General features: G+C 38.7%; 1 protein-coding gene across 2 annotated transcripts in view; it reads right to left on the reverse strand.

The window, feature by feature from the left end:
• Positions 1-3,181: 3,181 nt before the first annotated feature.
• Positions 3,182-20,818, reverse strand: part of LOC126259217 (gamma-interferon-inducible lysosomal thiol reductase-like) — a 31,815-nt gene continuing 14,178 nt past the window's right edge. For both annotated transcript variants that reach the window (XM_049955819.1, XM_049955818.1), the window contains exons 4-6: positions 16,029-16,175; positions 11,429-11,491; positions 3,182-6,573 (exon numbers count right to left, since the gene is read on the reverse strand). In XM_049955819.1, the coding sequence (XP_049811776.1) occupies positions 6,526-6,573; positions 11,429-11,491; positions 16,029-16,175 (258 nt within the window). In that variant the 3' untranslated portion in view covers positions 3,182-6,525. The remainder of the gene's footprint in view (positions 6,574-11,428; positions 11,492-16,028; positions 16,176-20,818) is intronic.

Genomic DNA, 20,818 nt, shown 5'->3' on the forward strand with positions numbered 1-20,818 from the left:
CCAACTATGTATGCTTGGAGAGAAGCAGACAACTGATCTTTTGAACTTGTTGAGTTGCATCCAAAAGGAGAGGAGAATGAAGTTTTTAATGCAATTACATCATTTAAAGTTTTCTTTAGCAAGTAAGTTGCTCTTCATTCATTTCATTTGGGTGATCTAAGGAGCAGCTTAATTCAGATCATATTTGTATCCTCTTGTCTCTATCCTTGCCCAACATTCTTTCATCCTTATACTTTGCACCATGTCCTGTGTGGCACATAAGTTATTAAATAACAATGTATTCCAAAAATCTGCAGCATAAGCATTTCTTACATATTGTTGAATGAAGAGATGGACTGAAATTAGATGCTGATGTTTGTAAGCTATGGGAGTATTTTTGGATAATGTTAGTTTAGCTCCTCTCAGTTTCACCAAGATAACAGTGACTGATGCCCAGAGCACAAGAATACATCTGCTGGAGGTATTTAGCACTTAGGAGCAGCTGGGTAATGGCAATATTAACAGACCTATAGCAGTTCCTAAAAACTCACAAAGTGACATAATTTTCTTTCTTTTTTTTTTTTTTTTGTAAGAATCCCCATTTAGGGTAGCAATAGAAAAGAGTGTTAAACATGGTAAAAGGTTATTTTGCTCCTGGAACCAAGGCTATCAATAGCACCCAGCAGGATCAGTCAGTCCCACTTTTGTGACTTTTCAGAAGCTGCCAACCTGTAATGTCCTTGTCACATAATCAGTGTCAGTCACAATGGACCTCATGCGAGGTGCCATGTTGCTGAATGTCCTGTGCTGACAGTACGTGTAGCGTACGCAGTGTAGTAATAGCAGCCTATGATGTACATTGTAAAACTTCCTGGCAGATTAAAACTGTGTGCCGGACCAAGACTCAAACTCAGGACCTTTGCCTTAAAGCTGTGAGGACGGGTTGTGAGTTGTGCTTGTGTAGCTCAGATGGTAGAGCACTTGCCTGCGAAAGGCAAAGGTTCCAAGTGCAGAGTGAAAATTTCATTCATGTACATTGTACATTCATTGCTTGTGAGGTGTCAATTACCTTTCTGATTTATGTGACTGGGTAGACAATTGCCCACCTGCATCTGCAGCTACAAGCCGGGAGGCTGCTGACTACAAAGTAGATAACACACTTCTGTGTTCGACTGTGGCCTGTCCACTGTCTGCAACTACAAGTCAAGATGCTGCCACCTACACTCTTAGGTAATTTCTCATCATGTTATCCCCTGGTTGCTTCTTGTAGCATTCTCTTGATTATCACAACCCTATATTACCTTTCTACAGGTGATATTAACTTTGCTAAATTATTTTTAATTTTTTTTTCAACCTGATAACCAATACTAGTGTACTCTTCCTCTGATTTCATAGCAAAATATTTCTTTTGTTAAGAAGATAAGACCTTTAGTAACAAAAAATTTCAATTAGTGAGTCAAATTTGGCCTCATCTTGGTGTTATGGCCCTTCCTGTACATCCACCCCACAATTAATCAATGTTTCAACACTGACTGCTTGATTTACACCTGTTAAGTAGGATGGTGCGTGGTGCTTCCAAGCTGCATGGACTGTATCTCTCTCTTTCTGGGTTTTGTTCGTTAGAAGAACTGCTGGGCAAATTATATCACCATGTACTGCTTGAACTATCCTTTTTATTTGTATTCAATTGATTGTATTTCATTGGAATTTTTTTCCTTTGGAACGTATGTTAAGCATTATTATGTCTTATTACAGTTTGTCAGCAGAAAAGGAATGTAGGGTGAGCATAAAGTCTTACTCTGATTATAAAAATTTATTTCTAAGGAACTATGCTAGATAAAGCTATGCAGTTTGTTGCAAAATGGCGTCTTATCTCATAAAGTTTTTTAGGATACACTTCCATGGGTCTATGCAGTTTTTTTTTCAAATGGTAGCTTAGGGAGTTAAGTTTTTATGGATACACTTCCATATGTGCACTGACAGCAATAGGTTTCTTTCTCCCCCCCCCCCTTCCCCTCTCTCATTATAGGTAGTGTAATTTAGAAGTGTTAGTGTCGCATTGGCATTCCTACAGGAGAAAGTGCATGTGTTTTCATGGTGACTATTACAGTTAAGCGACATCCGAAAGTGCCCATGGCGGAGATCCACTAGATGGGAAGAGCACTAAGACTGGAAGTGTCAGTGACAAGGCAAGAAGTGGCAGACCAGGGATGAGTGATGACACTGTTAACGCTGTGCGTACAGCATTTCATTGCAGTCTGCAGAAATCAGCGTGTTGTGTTTCCAGAGAACAGGCATAGCTCACACCATTTCCTTACATACAAAGGTATGCAAGCTTTGCAGCCAGATGATAGGCCCCAGGCATGCCAAGTTTGCTAGGAATGTGCTGGAATTAATCAATGCAGATGACTACCATAATAAAGTGACTTTTTACATCTTCATGTATGTAAACAGGCATAATGTACAGATCTGGTGGTTGGAGAACATACATATAGTGGTACAGCTGATAAGGAACTGCGCCTGAATGTGAAGGTGTGGTGTGGCTTGATGCTCAACACAGTTATTGGACTGCTCTTTTTCAGTGAGTGTACCATCAGGCAACAGTTTACTGGACATGTTGGGGCTTTACACTGCACCTCAGTTGCAGGTATTTCACCTACGATGATGTACCGCCACACTGGGAGTTATTTATTCACCAGTTTTGGATGAAATCTTTCCGGGCAGAGGGAATGATAGAGCCACCACATTCTCCAGACATAATCCCTCTTGACTTGTTTTGTGGGGTTACAATACGGATAAAGTGTTTTCTTCACCAATTTCTGAGTAACAAACTCTTACGGCATGAATATAAGATGCTGTAGAGGCAGTGACCGAAGACGTTCTATGGGCAACAAATGTAATGTGTGTAAGTGTATTAAAAAAACTTTTTGAGTTAAGCTACCATTTGCAACAAACCTTACAGTTGCATCCAGAGCAGTTCCTTAGAAATAATGTTTGTATGCAGGGAAAGGGCTAACCTGTACAACTGTAAAAGGTGTTTCTGTTAAGAACACCACAAGATACGATTAACTGGTAATAACAGTTATGTACTGGTAAAGAAGTTGGCTATATAATTTGCGACTTTTATTTTTTTATAACTGGAGGGGGAGGGGGGGGGGGGGGAACATGCATGAAATGATCACAGAAATAAATAAAACACAAGTAACCTTTCTGAAATATTTATTTTCATTTATAAATATAACAAACATTGGCTCTTTTGTAGACTGAAAGAATTTTCAAGTTTTTAAAAATATTAGTATACTTAACACAAAAAGTTCTTCTGCACAACGTCATACTTGGTACAAGAACCCAACAAAACAAAGGCCAACACAACACAGTATATAATCAAAATTATAACAAAGCAACCACACTGCAGAAAATAAATCTTTTTACAAGTTCAAATAAAAGGCTTCTTGTATATTTATCATTTTCTCCTATTTTTTTCCTTAAAAATGAACAATAACAATTTTTCAGAACTCCTTTCAACAATACACCATACAACAAGACAATATATTCATTTTGGAACACTGTTTAATATTTATGACTCTTGTCTAATTTTATTTTACAGTTCACTTATTCGCTGATAAATAATTACATTGCCACTAGTAAATAAAATTCTAGGCACCCTAGTGATATGACTGGACTAAATGCTCCTCACAATGGAAATGTTTCTCTTGTGACTTTGAAGGGGCCATTCTCTCCTAACTTCTTTTACCCCCTTTTCAAAACATTGCCATTTTCTTATAGCACCATTGTAATATCAAGTAAATTAGTAATTATTTAATTGATATATGAATTAACCAGTGACATCATAATATCGGAGAAAAAAATATTTACTTATCATCAGCATTCAGTTGAATTAAGTACAATTGCCCTGTTGAAAATTACAACTACTCATTTGCAAAGTATCAACACAATTTCTCAGCCAAGAAAACACATGGACCATCCTGTTTTGGATAAAATTTTAAAGCTTGATAGTGGTCTATATTACAAATGTAATATTTGTTTTATTACTGGGGGGAGAGAGAGAGAGAGGTACATTGTTAAGAGAAGAAAGTTACTTCATTCACAGCTTTATGAGGTATTTTAGCTGATGAAGTGGATTAGGATCATGAAACTATCCAAAAGGAAAAGGAGGATTGTTTTATGCCTTCGGAGATACGATGTTCAACTAGGTCACGGAGGAAGGAACAGATTGAACATTGTGTCACTGTTCTTGTAACAAGCAGTGCAAAAGAAGAGTATTTTTGAAATTGTGTGTGTGTGTGTGTGTGTGTGTGTGTGTGTGTGTGTGTGTGTGTGTGTCCATGGTCCTGTGGGAGTAGTAATGTTGTGTAAATGTTTACAGGCTATAAAAAAATTTTGTTCTTATTTAGCAATTTCAAGTATTGTATTCAACTCACCCACAAATTGATGAACCTGATCTGATGATTTTTGGGGATGAGCACCTACCCTTTTTCAATTTTTCTAATTCCCTTCTTATGAAAGACAGTTTGGATTTAAATTCTTTTTTTTCGTTTTATATTTTTCTTTTCTTCTTTTATGGTGTTTAGTTTGGATTTCAAACAACAGCCATTTACTCTCCTAGAATACATTCTGCTGGCTCAAATTTCATCCTGAATGTGTCTAGCTTCTCTGTATCTGTATGTAACATTTTGGATGTGATGACAGTGTTTTCTTTGATAATGCTCATACCTGATGTCTGCTGGAGGTTTGTTTGGGATATGCTGCGATTTCTGGAAGCCTTCGCTAATTGCCCTGTAACTATTTTAGTCCCCACCCAAAGCTGTGCTGTGTGGCTTTCGCACTGCGGTCATGCAAGACATTGGCATGCCAACAGTAAGATGGTCCCTGCAGAGACATTGCGGCTTCCATCAGAGTTTTTCGTACCAGCTGACCTGCTTCGCCCTACACCTCACCTCATCATCATAGAGATGCCAACATTTTGGCCCTACTCCTCACCTCATCATTGAGATGCCAACATTTTACTTCAGGATTTGTACACATGCTGCCGTGCTATTCTAAGGACCAGCACTGTCCACTCACTACTACAACCTTCTTATACTATCTCTTTCCAAGTTTGGAAGTGTAATGAATGTACTATTAAGCTAAACTTAAGACAGTGTCATTCAAAAGGATAAAGCCACCTTAATTGTAACCCATTGATGACCTACCAACTTGGTACACACATCTCCATTACCAGACTGACAAACGAGATCACCAACCCCCAAGTTCAGTGATGCATACTCCAGCGTCGTACTAAGAGATCCCGGTATCATTTCACAAGGACATCCCACAGGACATTCCCAGTTAATATGAGGGCCCGACCGAGTTCAACATCAGTTTTCCTACATTTCTGGAGCTTTGTTCTACTGCAGGAGGAGCTGTGTGGGAATAGAAGTTTGACAAGTGCTTAGAGTGTAGTGTGTACTCTTTGGCTGACAAAGTGGATCGCTGTTTGCGACAAGTGGCATAATTTAGTTAGTCTCTTGGTATTTCTGGGATTCGTTCATGTTATGTGTGGAAATTATTGTGGTATAAATGTTTCAAGCTCTAAATTTTTTTCTTATTCAACAATTCTGAGTGTGTGTTATTTGTTGCTGTGGTTAACATATCCAAAGTCCCACATTTTCAAAATAGAAAGTGGGTAATTTTTATACTTTTCTTATGATAGCCACTGAGTTGACAACCTATTAAATTTTCTGGTACATTGCTGACGACACCCACAAACAACAACAATGCTCAACTGGTGTAACAATATTACAAAACTAAATTCTAGACCACTGCCTTAATCTAAAAAAGAATCACACTGAAACACTGTAACAAAATCTGTATTTCAAATTATATTATACAATACAGCGTTGAATTTTTTGTACTTTATATTACCCATAAAAGTGCAATACTTATTCAGGGAAGAAATGGAACATATGCAATAGTTACCCCATGGTACTATAAACAATGTTAACAAAAATATTTCAATAATTTAGGACAATATAATGACAATTAGTCAATGCAGCAGCACCAAATGGCATAGGTATTCCACATATTGACACTTTACTGCATATATCAGTGGCAAGGAAAACAGTGAAACAGAATCTCATGGAATGCCCGAACTCTTACTTCTGTACAATAACTATCTAAATTCTGTGTTACATTTCACAATGGCCACCAGAACTACAAGATGCAGACATATTCTTGTTTTAATGCAGTCTTTTCAAAGCATCAGCTTCATAAAAATACTTACATTTACAGTCTTTAAAGAATCTACTTTGTAATGGAACGGCAACACAAGATCACATGATTAGGTACTGTGAAGGTAAAGGGTTAACCATTTTTTGATAAATGCATTAACTGTAATTATAGGAATGGATTACAGGAGATATTATATTTTAAGTGCGACAGTTTCTCAATATTGTGATATTCAAAGTATTTAACAATACTGAAGGAGTTATTTTTTATTGCTCAAGCCAATGAATCTTAAACATTTTATTTGTAACTTGATCTTCATTACTCAGATGGTTTCCTCTCATATTCACACTCTGCTGGTTTAGGTTCCTGAAAGAAATATACGATCAATAATCTAAGTAGCTCAGTTTCATTTACATTGTAGACTATGCTAGCAACGTAAGTTGTCGAAACAAGGGGGATAAACACTAGCAATAAAACAGAATCTAAACACCCATCAATATTCTTGTGAACATTGTATGTAATTGTTGGCTGTGTCATTTCAAAAGCTTCATTTTATGCCATTACTGTTTTTGATCTCTCATGTCCGTCCTCAGATGGTTAAATTTTCCAAATACATTAATGTATTCATTAGCAGCATACTATCTACTACTGTAGAATATTCCAGTGGATGGTGTTTTGTCTTGCTTTGGTCCTTATGCCTTAGGTGTAACCTATTGCATGAGCTGACAGCATGCTGCTGAGAAATACAGGAGCAGGAGCAGATGGTATGCTGCTAATGAATACACTAATGTATTTGTAAAATTTTGCCATCTGAGGATGGACATCATAGCCCAAACTGCTAATGGTGTGAAATAAAGCTTTTTAAAACTATCTGCAGCTTCTTGCATTTTTCTGGTTATATTTTATATTTGAAAAATATACACACAAAGGAAGTTCAGACATTGGCTGTAATCCCTTTGTGTCTTAATTCATAGTGGCTGCTGGATCAAAATGGTGTCAGACGTGTGAAAGAACAGACACTACATACATACACATAAAAAATATATTTTTTGCAGCAGCTTGACACAGCAGTACATACACTAATGTTAAGTGAAAAGTTCTATTTGGGTGTAAATACTTTTGGAATAAAGGACACCATTCATTGAAAAGTGGAAGTGTTGAGATGTCGATAAGCACATGCAGAAGGAGAGAAAACTTGCTGGCTTTCATAATAATCTTTTCCATCTAGAGGACACACACACACACACACACACACACACACACACACACACACACGGGCTTACATGGCACTGGCTGGACACACAAAGCGACAAGGCAGGGAGGGGGTTGAGGGTGGATGGCTAGCAGATTGGCAGGAGGCAGCTGATTTGCTGGTTAGGAATATGAGAGGAGAGGTGGCAGGTGCACAGGCCAGCCATGTGATACACAATTGTCAGAACTGATGGGTAGTGGCACACGCTGACAGTGATACTGGTATGTGAATTTGGGAGGAGGTGCCAGGATGGAGGAAGGGGAAACTGTTGGTTGGAGGGTGGGGACAGTAGGTTACCAGAGATTGAGGTGAGGGATCTACATGTTTAAAGAAGCTGGAGATGGAGGGAAGGATCCAGATGGCTCGGGTTGTAAAGCAGCCATTAAAATTGAGCACACTATGCTCAACTGCATATTGAGCCACGGAGTGGTCAACGTTGCTCTTGGCACCAGTTTGGCGATGGCCATTCACCCTGCTGGACAACAAAAGAAAGCTGTGAGGTGTTTGCACTAGAATTGGTATAATAAGACATGGCTGCTTCCACATATGGCCTAGTAGGACAAACCTGTCACACGACTGGAGCAGAGAGTGCAGACCAGATGGATTGGGCAGGTCTCACATCTGGGTCTCCCCCAAGGATATGATCCCTTGACCAAGGGCTTGGAATGGGAATGGCATACGGATGGACTATGATGATGATAAAGTTTGGTGGCTGCCTCCTCGCTCCCCCTCCTCCAAGCTGCTAACCACCTATCCCCAACTCCCTGCCAGTCTCTCCTCTAGCTCAAAACAGAATTAATGTGAAAGCTATCAAGTTCTCTCTCTTTCCTGCCAAAGAACCAACACTTCTGCTTTTCAGTGAGTGGTCTCCTTTTATAGAAAAGTAATTTACACATATACTAAAGATGTACCAGAATACTGCAACATTCATCTTTGACATTCATGAAAGGGTCTGCTCGCACGAGAGAGAGAGAGAGAGAGAGAGAGAGAGAGAGAGAGAGAGAGAGAGAGAAGGGGGGGTGGGGGGGAGGGAGTGGGGATAAGAAGAAGACAGGATTTCATTTGTATGGTACGATTTCCACATGGGGCATAAAATGCTAGGAACTACTTTCTGATGGAACTGTAGATATCTGTGATGCAGACTGCTTTCATCAAGCCTTTGGGACAGTTATCACCTTTCAAATTCTATACAATCAGATGGCAGATGTAATCTAACTAATGTACGCTGTCACTTGTCTACTGAGTTCACAAAATTGTCTAATAATGTTCCTAATTCAAAATACTATAAAGTCAGATCAATAAATTCAATGGCACATAATTTAAGTTTCCTCAGAAATGCTAATGTAAATGTTAAGCTTGTAACTTAAGGAAAAGAAGAAAAGTGATTTACAAGTAAATCAGTTGGGAGGAGGCAAGTAATTCTAAATATTACCACTAAAAGTTACAATTATGTGAAAGTGAATGACTAACTCAACTATAAGCAGACCAGATTGTGTCATGAATCTCCCTTCTCATTACTGTTTGTTTGCTCTGGCAGGGTTATTAAATGAGGTGATGCAATGGTTAAAGTACTAAATTTGCAATCATGACAAGCAGGTTTCAGATCAATCCCTGTGCAATGATCCTAATTTAAGTGTTCTGCAGTTTTCCTAAACCATTTCAAGCAGACAGACGTATGGTTTCTTTAATGAAACCAAGCTTTCCCCTATTAAGCCTAGTGCTCTGTCTCTGCTTGTGTAAACATCAACATGACATTGAACCTGAATCTCCCTGACCCTCTATGAAGGTTGTGACATTTTTTCACTTATGAACGGTAAACTGACTTACTCATTTAACTTTTATTTTAAATAGATATTTGCTAGTGATAGAAGCATGCAACTGATGATTATAAATGTTAGTTCTTTTTGAGCCTTATTATCCACAGTTTCAACACATTTCTTTCATTTGTTACTACCTGCTAATTTTTGTTTTATACAATTAATTAATCAAACCTGTAGTTGCGAATTTTGACAAAAATCTAGTGTTTGTAAATTCAGACAAAAATGAAAATAAATATGAACACAAACTTTCAATTAGTCCACTTTCCACTGAATGTGTATTTCCTTAATAGATACTTAATCAATGCTTCTAACATCTGTCTAATCAGCCTTTTTTATTTCATTCACTGCCAAGACCTGTCTTTTTTTGTCATATAATTGTGCCAATTGAATACTTTGAGAAAAGGAAACACACACACACACACACACACACACACACACACACACACACACAAGCAATCACACTTCACGCACACATGACTGCCATCACCAGCAGGTTACCGGGAAAAACATTAGAGATGTGCAATGGGATTTTGCAGCGTCATTCCACAAAGAAGCTCCACCAAAGCAAACAATACTTCTTTGGCAACAAAAATTGGATCCATGTTCGACGGAAAGAGGACAGGTCCAACCATTATAACGACAACAAACATGTGCACCAGTGGCAGATTCTGTGACCAGATTTCCCATAAAATCATTAAGGAAAATATCTGCTGAACTTGGAATGCCAAAAACGACTAAGCTGACACAGATGAAAAAAGATCTGGAATTAAAATCTTTTAGGCCAACATTCATAAAAGAGTTGAGCGATGAGGAAATATGGCGAAGACATGGTGCTTGCTCCAGATTACTTGATGTGTTTGTGACACTCCCACTGCGGGACAAAGTTTTCTTCCCAGACGAATGTGCTATTTATTGATCTTGTCAGAATATAAGTATTTTTTTCTGGAGCAGGGAAAACCCATATTATTATGAAGAGTTCGAGAATAATCCCCCATGTTCTGACCTGGGCTGCAATGTCTAGTAGGCACCTCATAGGGCCGTATTTCTTTGACAGTTCAGTGAATTGACATTCTTACTTGCAACTGTTGCATGAATGGTTTATTCTAGGGCTCCAGAGAATGCCCATGGAGACGATCAATGCGCCTGCTAGCACTGATCGGGTGCCCTGAAAGAGTCAAGATCTGACATCATGTGACAATTCCCAGTCCGGAATAATCAAGCAGAATGTCGTGAAACAACGATGCCAGACAATTAACGAATTGAAACATTCAAGGAAATCACACTGTCTACGCTTCAGAAAATTTCACACAGAACCTGGCACCATATTATTTTGGTGCTGTGACAATGATGATGCCTATACTGGTGTTCCGGATCACCACACAAACTGAAATATGAAGTATCAATGTTTGCCACACATGATATGTTCAAAATAAATAAATAAATACATGTCATGTCCAAAAAAGAGAGTGGGGTTGACAGGACTTTTGGACCAGACTTTCTGAACTGTTCTCGTAAAGAGAGAAATTTTTTTGGAAATCAACCAACCGCAGTGTCACAGTCAAAGAGTTATTCAGATATCTTCTCACGTTTTGCTGAAAAGCAAAAACAGTGGTGCTCCTGCACAGCATTGTGGCAAATGAGAGGCAGAACAGTTTTGAGGAATGGAAGCAACAAATGAAGATTGATATTGTCTCAAATACATCCAACATTAGAAGTGACCACCATTAATGGCACATATTTTGTAAGCACATACATTTGCAGCATTTTTCTCATGTCTTTTGTGTCAGACCTCACAAGCAACACTTTCTGGTGGAGTACAAAACTGCTTATCCGTTGCTACTGGGTCGATAAATCTAGTCACAGTGTAAGGACACAGTTGAATATCTACAATAATATGCTACATGCACCATTTCTTAGTAATGTGAGCAAATTAGCTTCTTTTCAGCTGAGGCAATAAATGCATAATTATTCATCACACACACACACACACAAATGGGAAAGAATATATGAACAATAACTTCAAATTTCTTAGCAATATAAACAGTAAACATCTAGACCTATTTATTAATTCTTTATTATTCTGAGATTAAAACTGTGTGCTGGACCAGTTCTCAAACCCAGTACTTGCCTTCCGCATTATTTTACTTACCGGATAGAGGTTGCAAACTTCTCCCAACAGATTCTTTAAGATGGCAGCCTGGTTACCCTGATTCTGTAAAAGACCAACAAAAAATAAGCAAAAATAGAAAAGAAAATCGATAATATTGATACGCTCTACCCTCTGCTGTACACTGTACCATGGCTTTTGCACAATAGCACAGAGTAGCTGTGATTCTCATATTATGCTTTCAGGACAATGGTGTGGAGATGGCATATACCAACTCTGCACACCAGCCGCCTTCATGCTGAAGGTGCCATCGGTGCATAACCACTGGTACTGCCAGGGGCAGCTCCAGTAGGCAATACCGCTGGCTCACAATGCGTAACTCAAGGAGACTGTATTGCCTGACCACCTGTGGTTAACTGCCAACTACCATCACATCAACCTATTTACTTTTCACTTGATCACTGCTCAAAAACTTAGTTATGACTGTAGTACTCATTTGTTTGATGGTGTTTTTCCTCCGATGTTGAATTATTTGTTATGGACATGAAGTTCTTCTTTTGTATGTTCTTGTACCCGCTAACAAATACCATACAGTAATTCTCTTTGTATTTTATGTAACCATGGTAGCAAAGACAATTGCAACAAAGAGATACTTTTTCAAGTATTCTGTCGACTGCAACTGCAGCAACGCCAGAAATTATAGAGGCAGCAAAACCAGCAATTGGTAAAATACCTGCTCATACTACTGCAATGACTGAACATTGTGAATGAACCTACAGCAATGCTACAATTCCCAGCATTTAAAGCACAGATGACAGTCTCCTCTGAACATCAATTTTACATTTTCAGGCAACTCATCTCTCAAATTATTAGCTTAAGTATGTTTATTTGTCATCTTCTAATCCACATATTTGCAAGTTGTGTCAGAAAAAACATTTTGTTTAAGTTCCTCGACAGCAATATTACCAGTTTTAGGCACAATTACGTCCAAGTTTTGCTTCAGAATCAAAAGCAAACAATGGGAAATCTAGGATGGAATAATGACAATATTGGTAATCTGACCCTGGCAGCCAGAGACAATGGTCGAATGTGTACTAGCTGCATTTGCATGAATGTGTGTATGTTTTCTATTTCAGAAGAAGGCCTTCTGGCCACAAGCTTGTGTCTTTTTGTTGTGCCTGTCTGTGACTCAACATCTCTGCTACATAGTTTTGCTTCAAAAACTTACCCTTTTGATAGAACTCAGTGATATTCCATTTAAAAATATATTAGTAATTAGTAATAAATCCTCATAGAGGCAATTATACTGGTGTCCAAAATTAAAGCAACAAACCGCTATTTCCCCATTTTGTTTCTAATTCATGATGTAATCATACAAACTGCCAACAGAGGTCACACCCCATATTGAGCACCTTAACCAGTTCTCAGAATGTGTGTACAAATCCGTTAAGTTGGAAAAACTGAAGAACATTTTTATCTACCATTATGCATTTTGCTGTTGTTTACATTCTGTATTCTTTACATTGTTTCTACGTTACTGTTTTGTGGCAAAAGAAACCCAACCTTGGAAAATTTCCGTCTGTTGCTTTCATCTTGGCCACCAGTGTAGATAATAATTTATACAAAAAGAAGATATAAACAGTACAATTCCTAGTGGGTACCTGGTTTATGAGATCTAAGTCAACACTATCAATCTAAATGTAAGGATCATCACACGTCATGTACTGACATTTTTATTTGGGATGTGGTTTGCCTAGCCCTAGATTATGAGGGTCAGATTTAAACTTTAAAATTCCCTAAACCAATTTAGAAGAAGCATTACTGAGAGTAACAGCTCACAAAGTGTATAAAAAACATCAAGACTGTACTGCCTAATAATGAGAGTGCACAGTTTATTTGGACTGAAATTATATCTATCTATTCAGTTCATGTTTGGTCATTGCTCACAAACAGTCGATATTATCTGATTGTTGTTCAGTTTGTTTCGGGTTATTGCTGTGGATGTGGACTTCTCTGATCACAACGATTAAGTTCTTATTTTATCCAAACACATTTACTCCTTTAAAGCCTGTTCAATCTGGACAATAAAATACACACTGACACAGCTCAAACATGGCGAAGCAGGAGTAACCAATAATACTTTGTAGGCCCAGCAATGTTCTCTTTATACACCTTAACGAAATACAGAGTTTGGTTATCACAGTGATGATGCCATCACTGTGATAACAGTCAAACGAGTAAACAATGCACTATTCCTATAATCAAATGCCATATTACACATTAGACATAAAAACTACAAAAAATATTCAAAGTTAAATAATATAGGGAATGCCATCTGTACTGATTCACATCAACTTTTACGCTTGCATTCTGTAAATTCACTGACAGCCCTAAAGGTTGCCAAAAATATTTCTGCATTTGGTTCAGGTGCTATCACACTTTTCATACAAGTAAAAGCCTCTTTCTGTTGCATCTGGTGAACCTGGAACATGCTCTACAACACACACCCAAATGCACTTTCATCCACCCGCTGACATATTGTACCACAGTCATGACATGGAAGCACCCAACTTCATATGGTCAGACACTATAATCCTTTTATAAATGTTTATGTGATGATAATTCTACTATTGTATAGCTCAATAGTGTGATCAATATGATGAAAAGGAAAGTTGCTATTCACCATATACTGGAGATGCTGAGTCACAGACAGGCACAACAAAAAGGACTGTCAAAATATAAGCATTCGGCCAACAAGGCCTTTGTCAAAAACAGATGACTGGCTTCAGCTGCCAGAGGCTGGCAGGTGTGTGTGTGTGTGTGTGTGTGTGTGTGTGTGTGTGTGTGTGTGTGTGTGTGTGTGTGTGTGTGTGTGTGTGATCTATTCCTGGCAAAGGCCTTGTTGGCCAAAAGCTTATATTGTGACAGTCTTTTTGTTGTGCCTATCTGCAGCTCAGCATGTCCACTATATGGTGAGCAGCACTTTCCTTTTCATAATACTGTTACATTCCATCCTGGATTTTCCATTGTTCAGTACAGTAATCCTTTTATACAAGGTGTGCCAAACATTTGAGGACAAAATTATACACATGGAAAACAACCCTAAAGCGAGTATTTTGAGATAAGGAAACAATGGAAATGAGTACTTCATAGGGCGTCTCAAACACACACTGTTTACAGTTCGCAACTGGTTATCGAAAATGGAGGATTATGCATTACAGGAAAAGGCAAACATGTATTTAATGCATGATGTAAAAGGAAATTAAGGTACAGGCAAAAGTTTCGCAGCAGATTGCACTCTCATTGACAGAAATTTATAACTGTAGATAGAAACTTAGGAGAAACGAGGTCATTTAAGCTACAAAGAGCTGGTCAAAATTCTCAACAAAGACTTGTTTGCACATTATAATTTAAAGAGAGAGTATTGGCTTGTGAGTGAAGATTCATCAATAGGCACCTGTCAACTTTCCATGAAATGCACACTTTGAAGAATACAGTGTTGACAGTACTCGTTGAACAGCAATTGCACCTCAGTGAAAAGCAACATGTGCAAGTAATACACCCAGACAACACCCACATGAAACCCAGAGTTCAATTTTTTCAATAGGCTAACCAGCACGGTATTCCAGTGTTGAAGATAGTACAGTTTGTATCATTCACAGCTGAACCATATTTCAATTATGATGATATTTTCAATGGCTGCAATAGTCCTAGCTGGAGTGAAGGAGATTCACACCCGCATTTGTATCAGATCACCAACAATGATTCTCTATGAAAATGTGAGCTGAAATTATGCCAAATCAACTAAGAAGACTCAATTTGAATGGTGCACGTTTTTTTGTGCAGAGTTGAGATGAGCTGTCACAGTGAGTACATTATCTTTCATTGCCTGTAAGTTGTTATGTTTTCAACATAACAGAGCACCATCCTACCTTGATATTACTGTCTGAGAGCACTGAAACAACAGGCATACTCATCACTAGAATATGAAGGGGTCTTGTCACACAGCCCATGTGTTTGTCAGATCTCTTTCTAGTGGACACCTTTCCTCCAGGGTAATGAAATTTTTGCTGTATGAAATGCCAGTAGGAACTGGTTGGCAAGGTCTTAGCAACACAGCAAAAATATTCAACATTATATTGTGTACAGTACAACTGCCACTCATCGCTTCGAACAGCTGCTATGATCTTGAACTGTCGTAAAGTATTTATTGTTTGAGTCAATAATTACTATTCCGTATCTCAAAATACTGTTTAGAATCCTCTACCACCTGTATAGTATGTTTGCAACACCCCTTATAACACATATTCCAGTAACATATTACTTTATCACTTACACTGCATCATTAATATACCACTTGAGTTATTTTAATGCAATCAAAAATTATATCTAATTTTTTTTAATACTTAAAAAATTCATTTATATAATGACAGTAAGCAACCATTATGAATTGCAATACATAACTTGAAAACTGACTCATTCCAGGTCATTATGATGCATCAGACAAATGTAACACGAACCATCTGAGTATAGAGCACTGTAAACTGATTACTGTATATCTATGTGGCTTCAAACACCTCTGTACAGGGCAGCCTAAAACTATCCTAAACTAGGAAATAAATGTCATTCTTGTGTTACTTACTCCATTCAGTGTTATTGTTGGTATAAACGATACACTCGGATTCAAGGCATAGGTAGCATCACCATTTGCTTTTAGCAGCTCATTTCCTTCCCTTGCTCTTGAACACTGCAGAATTGGGTCCCAAGCAATACCGAGCTTGGTGGCACACTTAAAAATAATAATAAAAAAATAAAAAAAAATGGAAAGCTAATTACACATGTTAGAAAACATAATGGATATGACAATTTACAAGTATAACAACAGCAAAGAAGGGAATTGATCTAACAAGATGCTAACAGGAGTAAACATGGACACCACATCTGTAAAAATACATGAGAAAGCTCCAAAATGTGCACAATAAAAGTTTTTGTGTAATAGAGCAATCAATTTTCACTGTACGCTTCCAAAGCATATGTTCCTATTTCAATTACCACGGTAATCCCATTTCAAAGTAGGCTTTGTAACAGAGAGTCATCAAGTTCTTTAACAGGTTCTTAAATTAATTCATAAAACATATCACATAGTTTTTAGTAATGTCTTGTAGTTTTCAGAGGATTTCGTTTTTTGTCATTCTCCCTCTAAGAACACACTACACAAAAAAGACAATCAGTAAAAATGAATACAATTCTATAATGGACCTAACCTGACATCATTTTCTTGGGGAAAAAAAGGAGTGCTAATGAAAGATAAGTTTGTAAACATGCATCTCTTATATGCCAAAACTTCACAACCACATTTAAATGTTTTCACAATTTGTGTAGCCATCCCCACATCTGAACATCAGTCTTTGTAATTGAAATCACACAATGGAAAATCCAGGATGGAATGAAACAATATTATGAGAAGGAAAGTTGCTACTCACCATATAGCGGAGATGCTGAGTCGCAGATGGGCACAACAAAAAGAAAAGAAAAGAAAAGAAAAGAAAAAAAAGAAAAAAAATGTGAAAATATTTTTGTTGTGCCTATCTGCGACTCAGCATCTCCGTTATGGTGGGTAGTGACTTTCCTTCTCATAATATAGTCTTTTATAATTGCATACTTTCATACATTCCAAATCTATCTGATTTGTATCTGGAGCTCCTCTTTCAATATCTTGATATTTCACAGACAGTGTGAACCAAGGGGGTACTTGTGAATGAAGAAAATGTGTTTTAAAGACACTAATAGTGCATCCAAATGGATTACTTTAAATGATACAATCTTTATTGCTACAAGCAGGCAGCTGCATAGTGAGTTAGACTGAAGTTTGGCAGGAGTCTTGACTTTTGCAGTGTATGTTAAACAATGTTAATCAATAAAAAATTTTTTTTCTTTGTACATCCATGTTTAAATTGGATGACGATGGGGCATCACCTGGTATAATTTTTATTGAAAATTAAACTCCTCCAGCTGTACTTAAGATTTCATATTTATTTGATGACTAGTTTCGACGTTGCTCCACACAATTGGTATCATCAGAGCGTATGGGTCTGAAGGTGGCGTTGACGCAACGTCAAAACTAGTAGCCAAATAAATATGAAATCTTAAGTACAGCTGGAGGAGTTTCATTTTTAATAAAAAAATAAAAATAAAAAAATGTATTCAGAAAAAAAGCAAGATAAATTGTGTATAGAAGCAACACAAATGCATTGTGTTCTGTTATCAAATAAAAATTTGGAGCCATGGTTCAAAGCAAAGAAACTTTCGAAATTTCATTTTAAAATTCTGATATTGTAATTTCTATTACAGATGTCATGTTTCAATGAAATATATATAAATGTTGTAAAATCTAATTTAGGCGTGAAAGCGTATCAGCACAAGGTGACCTTCAGGAAAAAAAAACTCAACTTGTTAAGTGGGCAGTTTGTGCATGCACCTCTTCCTCAGTGGGTAAGATGCGCCAGCATGCCTTACCGCAGTGGTGCTGTGTACTTTTCTCACATGTTAAAGTTTTCCTTCATGTTTTCATTTTTCAGTTTAATATAATATTGGATGGGAATGGATAAGATATATTGCAGAAGTTAACAAAAATTTACTGTGACAATATATCACATAGTTTTCAGTGTGAAACATTTTAAAACAAGGTGCAGCATGCAAGGAAACTTCGCACAGTGCGCCATTACAAAAGATCACTTACTAATCGTGCCGTAACTACAGATGAAAAAGGCACACTTTTGTGGCTGCTTCACTGGACACATACTGTTGATGCGTGGTTGAGTGGGAAATGTTATAACAAGCCCAGAATACATCGTGTCGCCTGAAGAGAGCTGCTATTATTGGATGAGGGTCAACTAATACCACTGTTTCAATGACAGATCAATAACTCATCATTCCCACTAGCTACAAGCCGGAAACGAAATGTGTAGATATAACCGTCCAACCCAATATGAATTAGCAGAGAATGGATGGATGTATCTGTCACACCCACTTAAAGGGTTAAGATGTGGGTATTGTTCCTCAGAAAAACAAAAATTCAAGTGCAGGGGACAGAGTATGCACCAGTGTAATCAACAGTGCACATTATTTTATTTCATATACAGTGATTATAGTTCGTTCTGGAAAATTAGATATTTTCCAAATGTCGCTAAAGTATTTCAAGGTAAAAAGAACCCACTGCTCAGAAGGTGATCAACAGAAATTATGGAAAATTACTTCCCAACCTCTCTCCTTAAAGTTTGCTCCAAAGTAACTGAAAAGCATAGGCCTCTTGTACCACCATCAACTGATACAAATCATTGGCACTGATTTTGATCGTTACTAATTTTAATCACTCATAATGATGATGATTAGTAACTGGTAAAATAAGGTTTTCATATCAGTTGATGATACTGTATGTGTATTATATTAATATCTGAAAAGATTGCTACAAAACAAAGTAAATATTCCTCACAGTACAGATTTTTTTTTAATAGGATAGCTTTGAGAAAGGGAACCACTATAAATATAATTAGCAAATTTTGCAAAGAAGAGAATCTTCTCATTAGATACAGCAATTTCTGTGACCTAACAAAAGCCTTCTCATTAGTGAATCATTCATTTCTTCACTACAGATACACAGAATAAGAAGTAGTGCACTTCAGAGAACACTTGAGATTTGAGAACAAGAAATAAAGAGCAATTATAACATCAATTGCATAAAATTGATGTTTTTTTTTAATTTGGTAAAACAACTATTCAATGTGTCTTGCTACATTTGATACTATATCAATGCCCGTTGTTACATTGAAAGCAACCCGAAATTTTTTTGTTTTGTTTTGTAGGTGATACCCCACTCCCAATTGAAAACTGTCTCCCAGACCAGCTCCGGTCGAATGAGAAATAGTTAACAAAATCTTTTAGTCTAATTTCATCAAAATGAGCTAAAACTGACTTTCACAAATATTAAAACCAAACAATTATCAGATATGGCAAACATAAATATAACTACTAATGATGAGGAGGCCAATGAAACATGTCATTTGGAGTTTTCTGCTCCAAATTTTAATAGGAAAGGAAGCAGCATGAAACTACACTCCTGGAAATGGAAAAAAGAACACATTGACACCGGTGTGTCAGACCCACCATACTTGCTCCGGACACTGCGAGAGGGCTGTACAAGCAATGATCACACGCACGGCACAGCGGACACACCAGGAACCGCGGTGTTGGCCGTCGAATGGCGCTAGCTGCGCAGCATTTGTGCACCGCCGCCGTCAGTGTCAGCCAGTTTGCCGTGACATACGGAGCTCCATCGCAGTCTTTAACACTGGTAGCATGCCGCGACAGCGTGGACGTGAACCGTATGTGCAGTTGACGGACTTTGAGCGAGGGCGTATAGTGGGCATGCGGGAGGCCGGGTGGACGTACCGCCGAATTGCTCAACACGTGGGGCGTGAGGTCTCCACAGTACAACGATTTTGTCGCCAGTGGTCGGCGGAAGGTGCACGTGCCCGTCGACCTGGGACCGGACCGCGGCGACGCACGGATGCACGCCAAGACCGTAGGATCCTACGCAGTGCCGTAGGGGACCGCACCGCCACTTCCCAGCAAATTAGGGACACTGTTGCTCCTGGGGTATCGGCGAGGACCATTCGCAACCGTCTCCATGAAGCTGGGCTACGGTCCCGCACACCGTTAGGCCGTCTTCCGCTCACGCCCCAACATCGTGCAGCCCGCCTCCAGTGGTGTCGCGACAGGCGTGAATGGAGGGACGAATGGAGACGTGTCGTCTTCAGCGATGAGAGTCGCTTCTGCCTTGGTGCCAATGATGGTCGTATGCGTGTTTGACGCCGTGCAGGTGAGCGCCACAATCAGGACTGCATACGACCGAGGCACACAGGGCCAACACCCGGCATCATGGTGTGGGGAGCGATCTCCTACACTGGCCGTACACCACTGGTGATCGTCGAGGGGACACTGAATAGTGCACGGTACATCCAAACCGTCATCGAACCCATCGTTCTACCATTCCTAGACTGGCAAGGGAACTTGCTGTTCCAACAGGACAATGCACGTCCGCATGTATCCCGTGCCACCCAACGTGCTCTAGAAGGTGTAAGTCAACTACCCTGGCCAGCAAGATCTCCGGATCTGTCCCCTATTGAGCATGTTTGGGACTGGATGAAGCGTCGTCTCACGCGGTCTGCACGTCCAGCACGAACGCTGGTCCAACTGAGGCGCCAGGTGGAAATGGCATGGCAAGCCGTTCCACAGGACTACATCCAGCATCTCTACGATCGTCTCCATGGGAGAATAGCAGCCTGCATTGCTGCGAAAGGTGGATATACACTGTACTAGTGCCGACATTGTGCATGCTCTGTTGCCTGTGTCTATGTGCCTGTGGTTCTGTCA

Source organism: Schistocerca nitens, chromosome 5 (assembly GCF_023898315.1).
Source record: "Schistocerca nitens isolate TAMUIC-IGC-003100 chromosome 5, iqSchNite1.1, whole genome shotgun sequence".
Lineage (NCBI taxonomy): Eukaryota > Metazoa > Arthropoda > Insecta > Orthoptera > Acrididae > Schistocerca > Schistocerca nitens.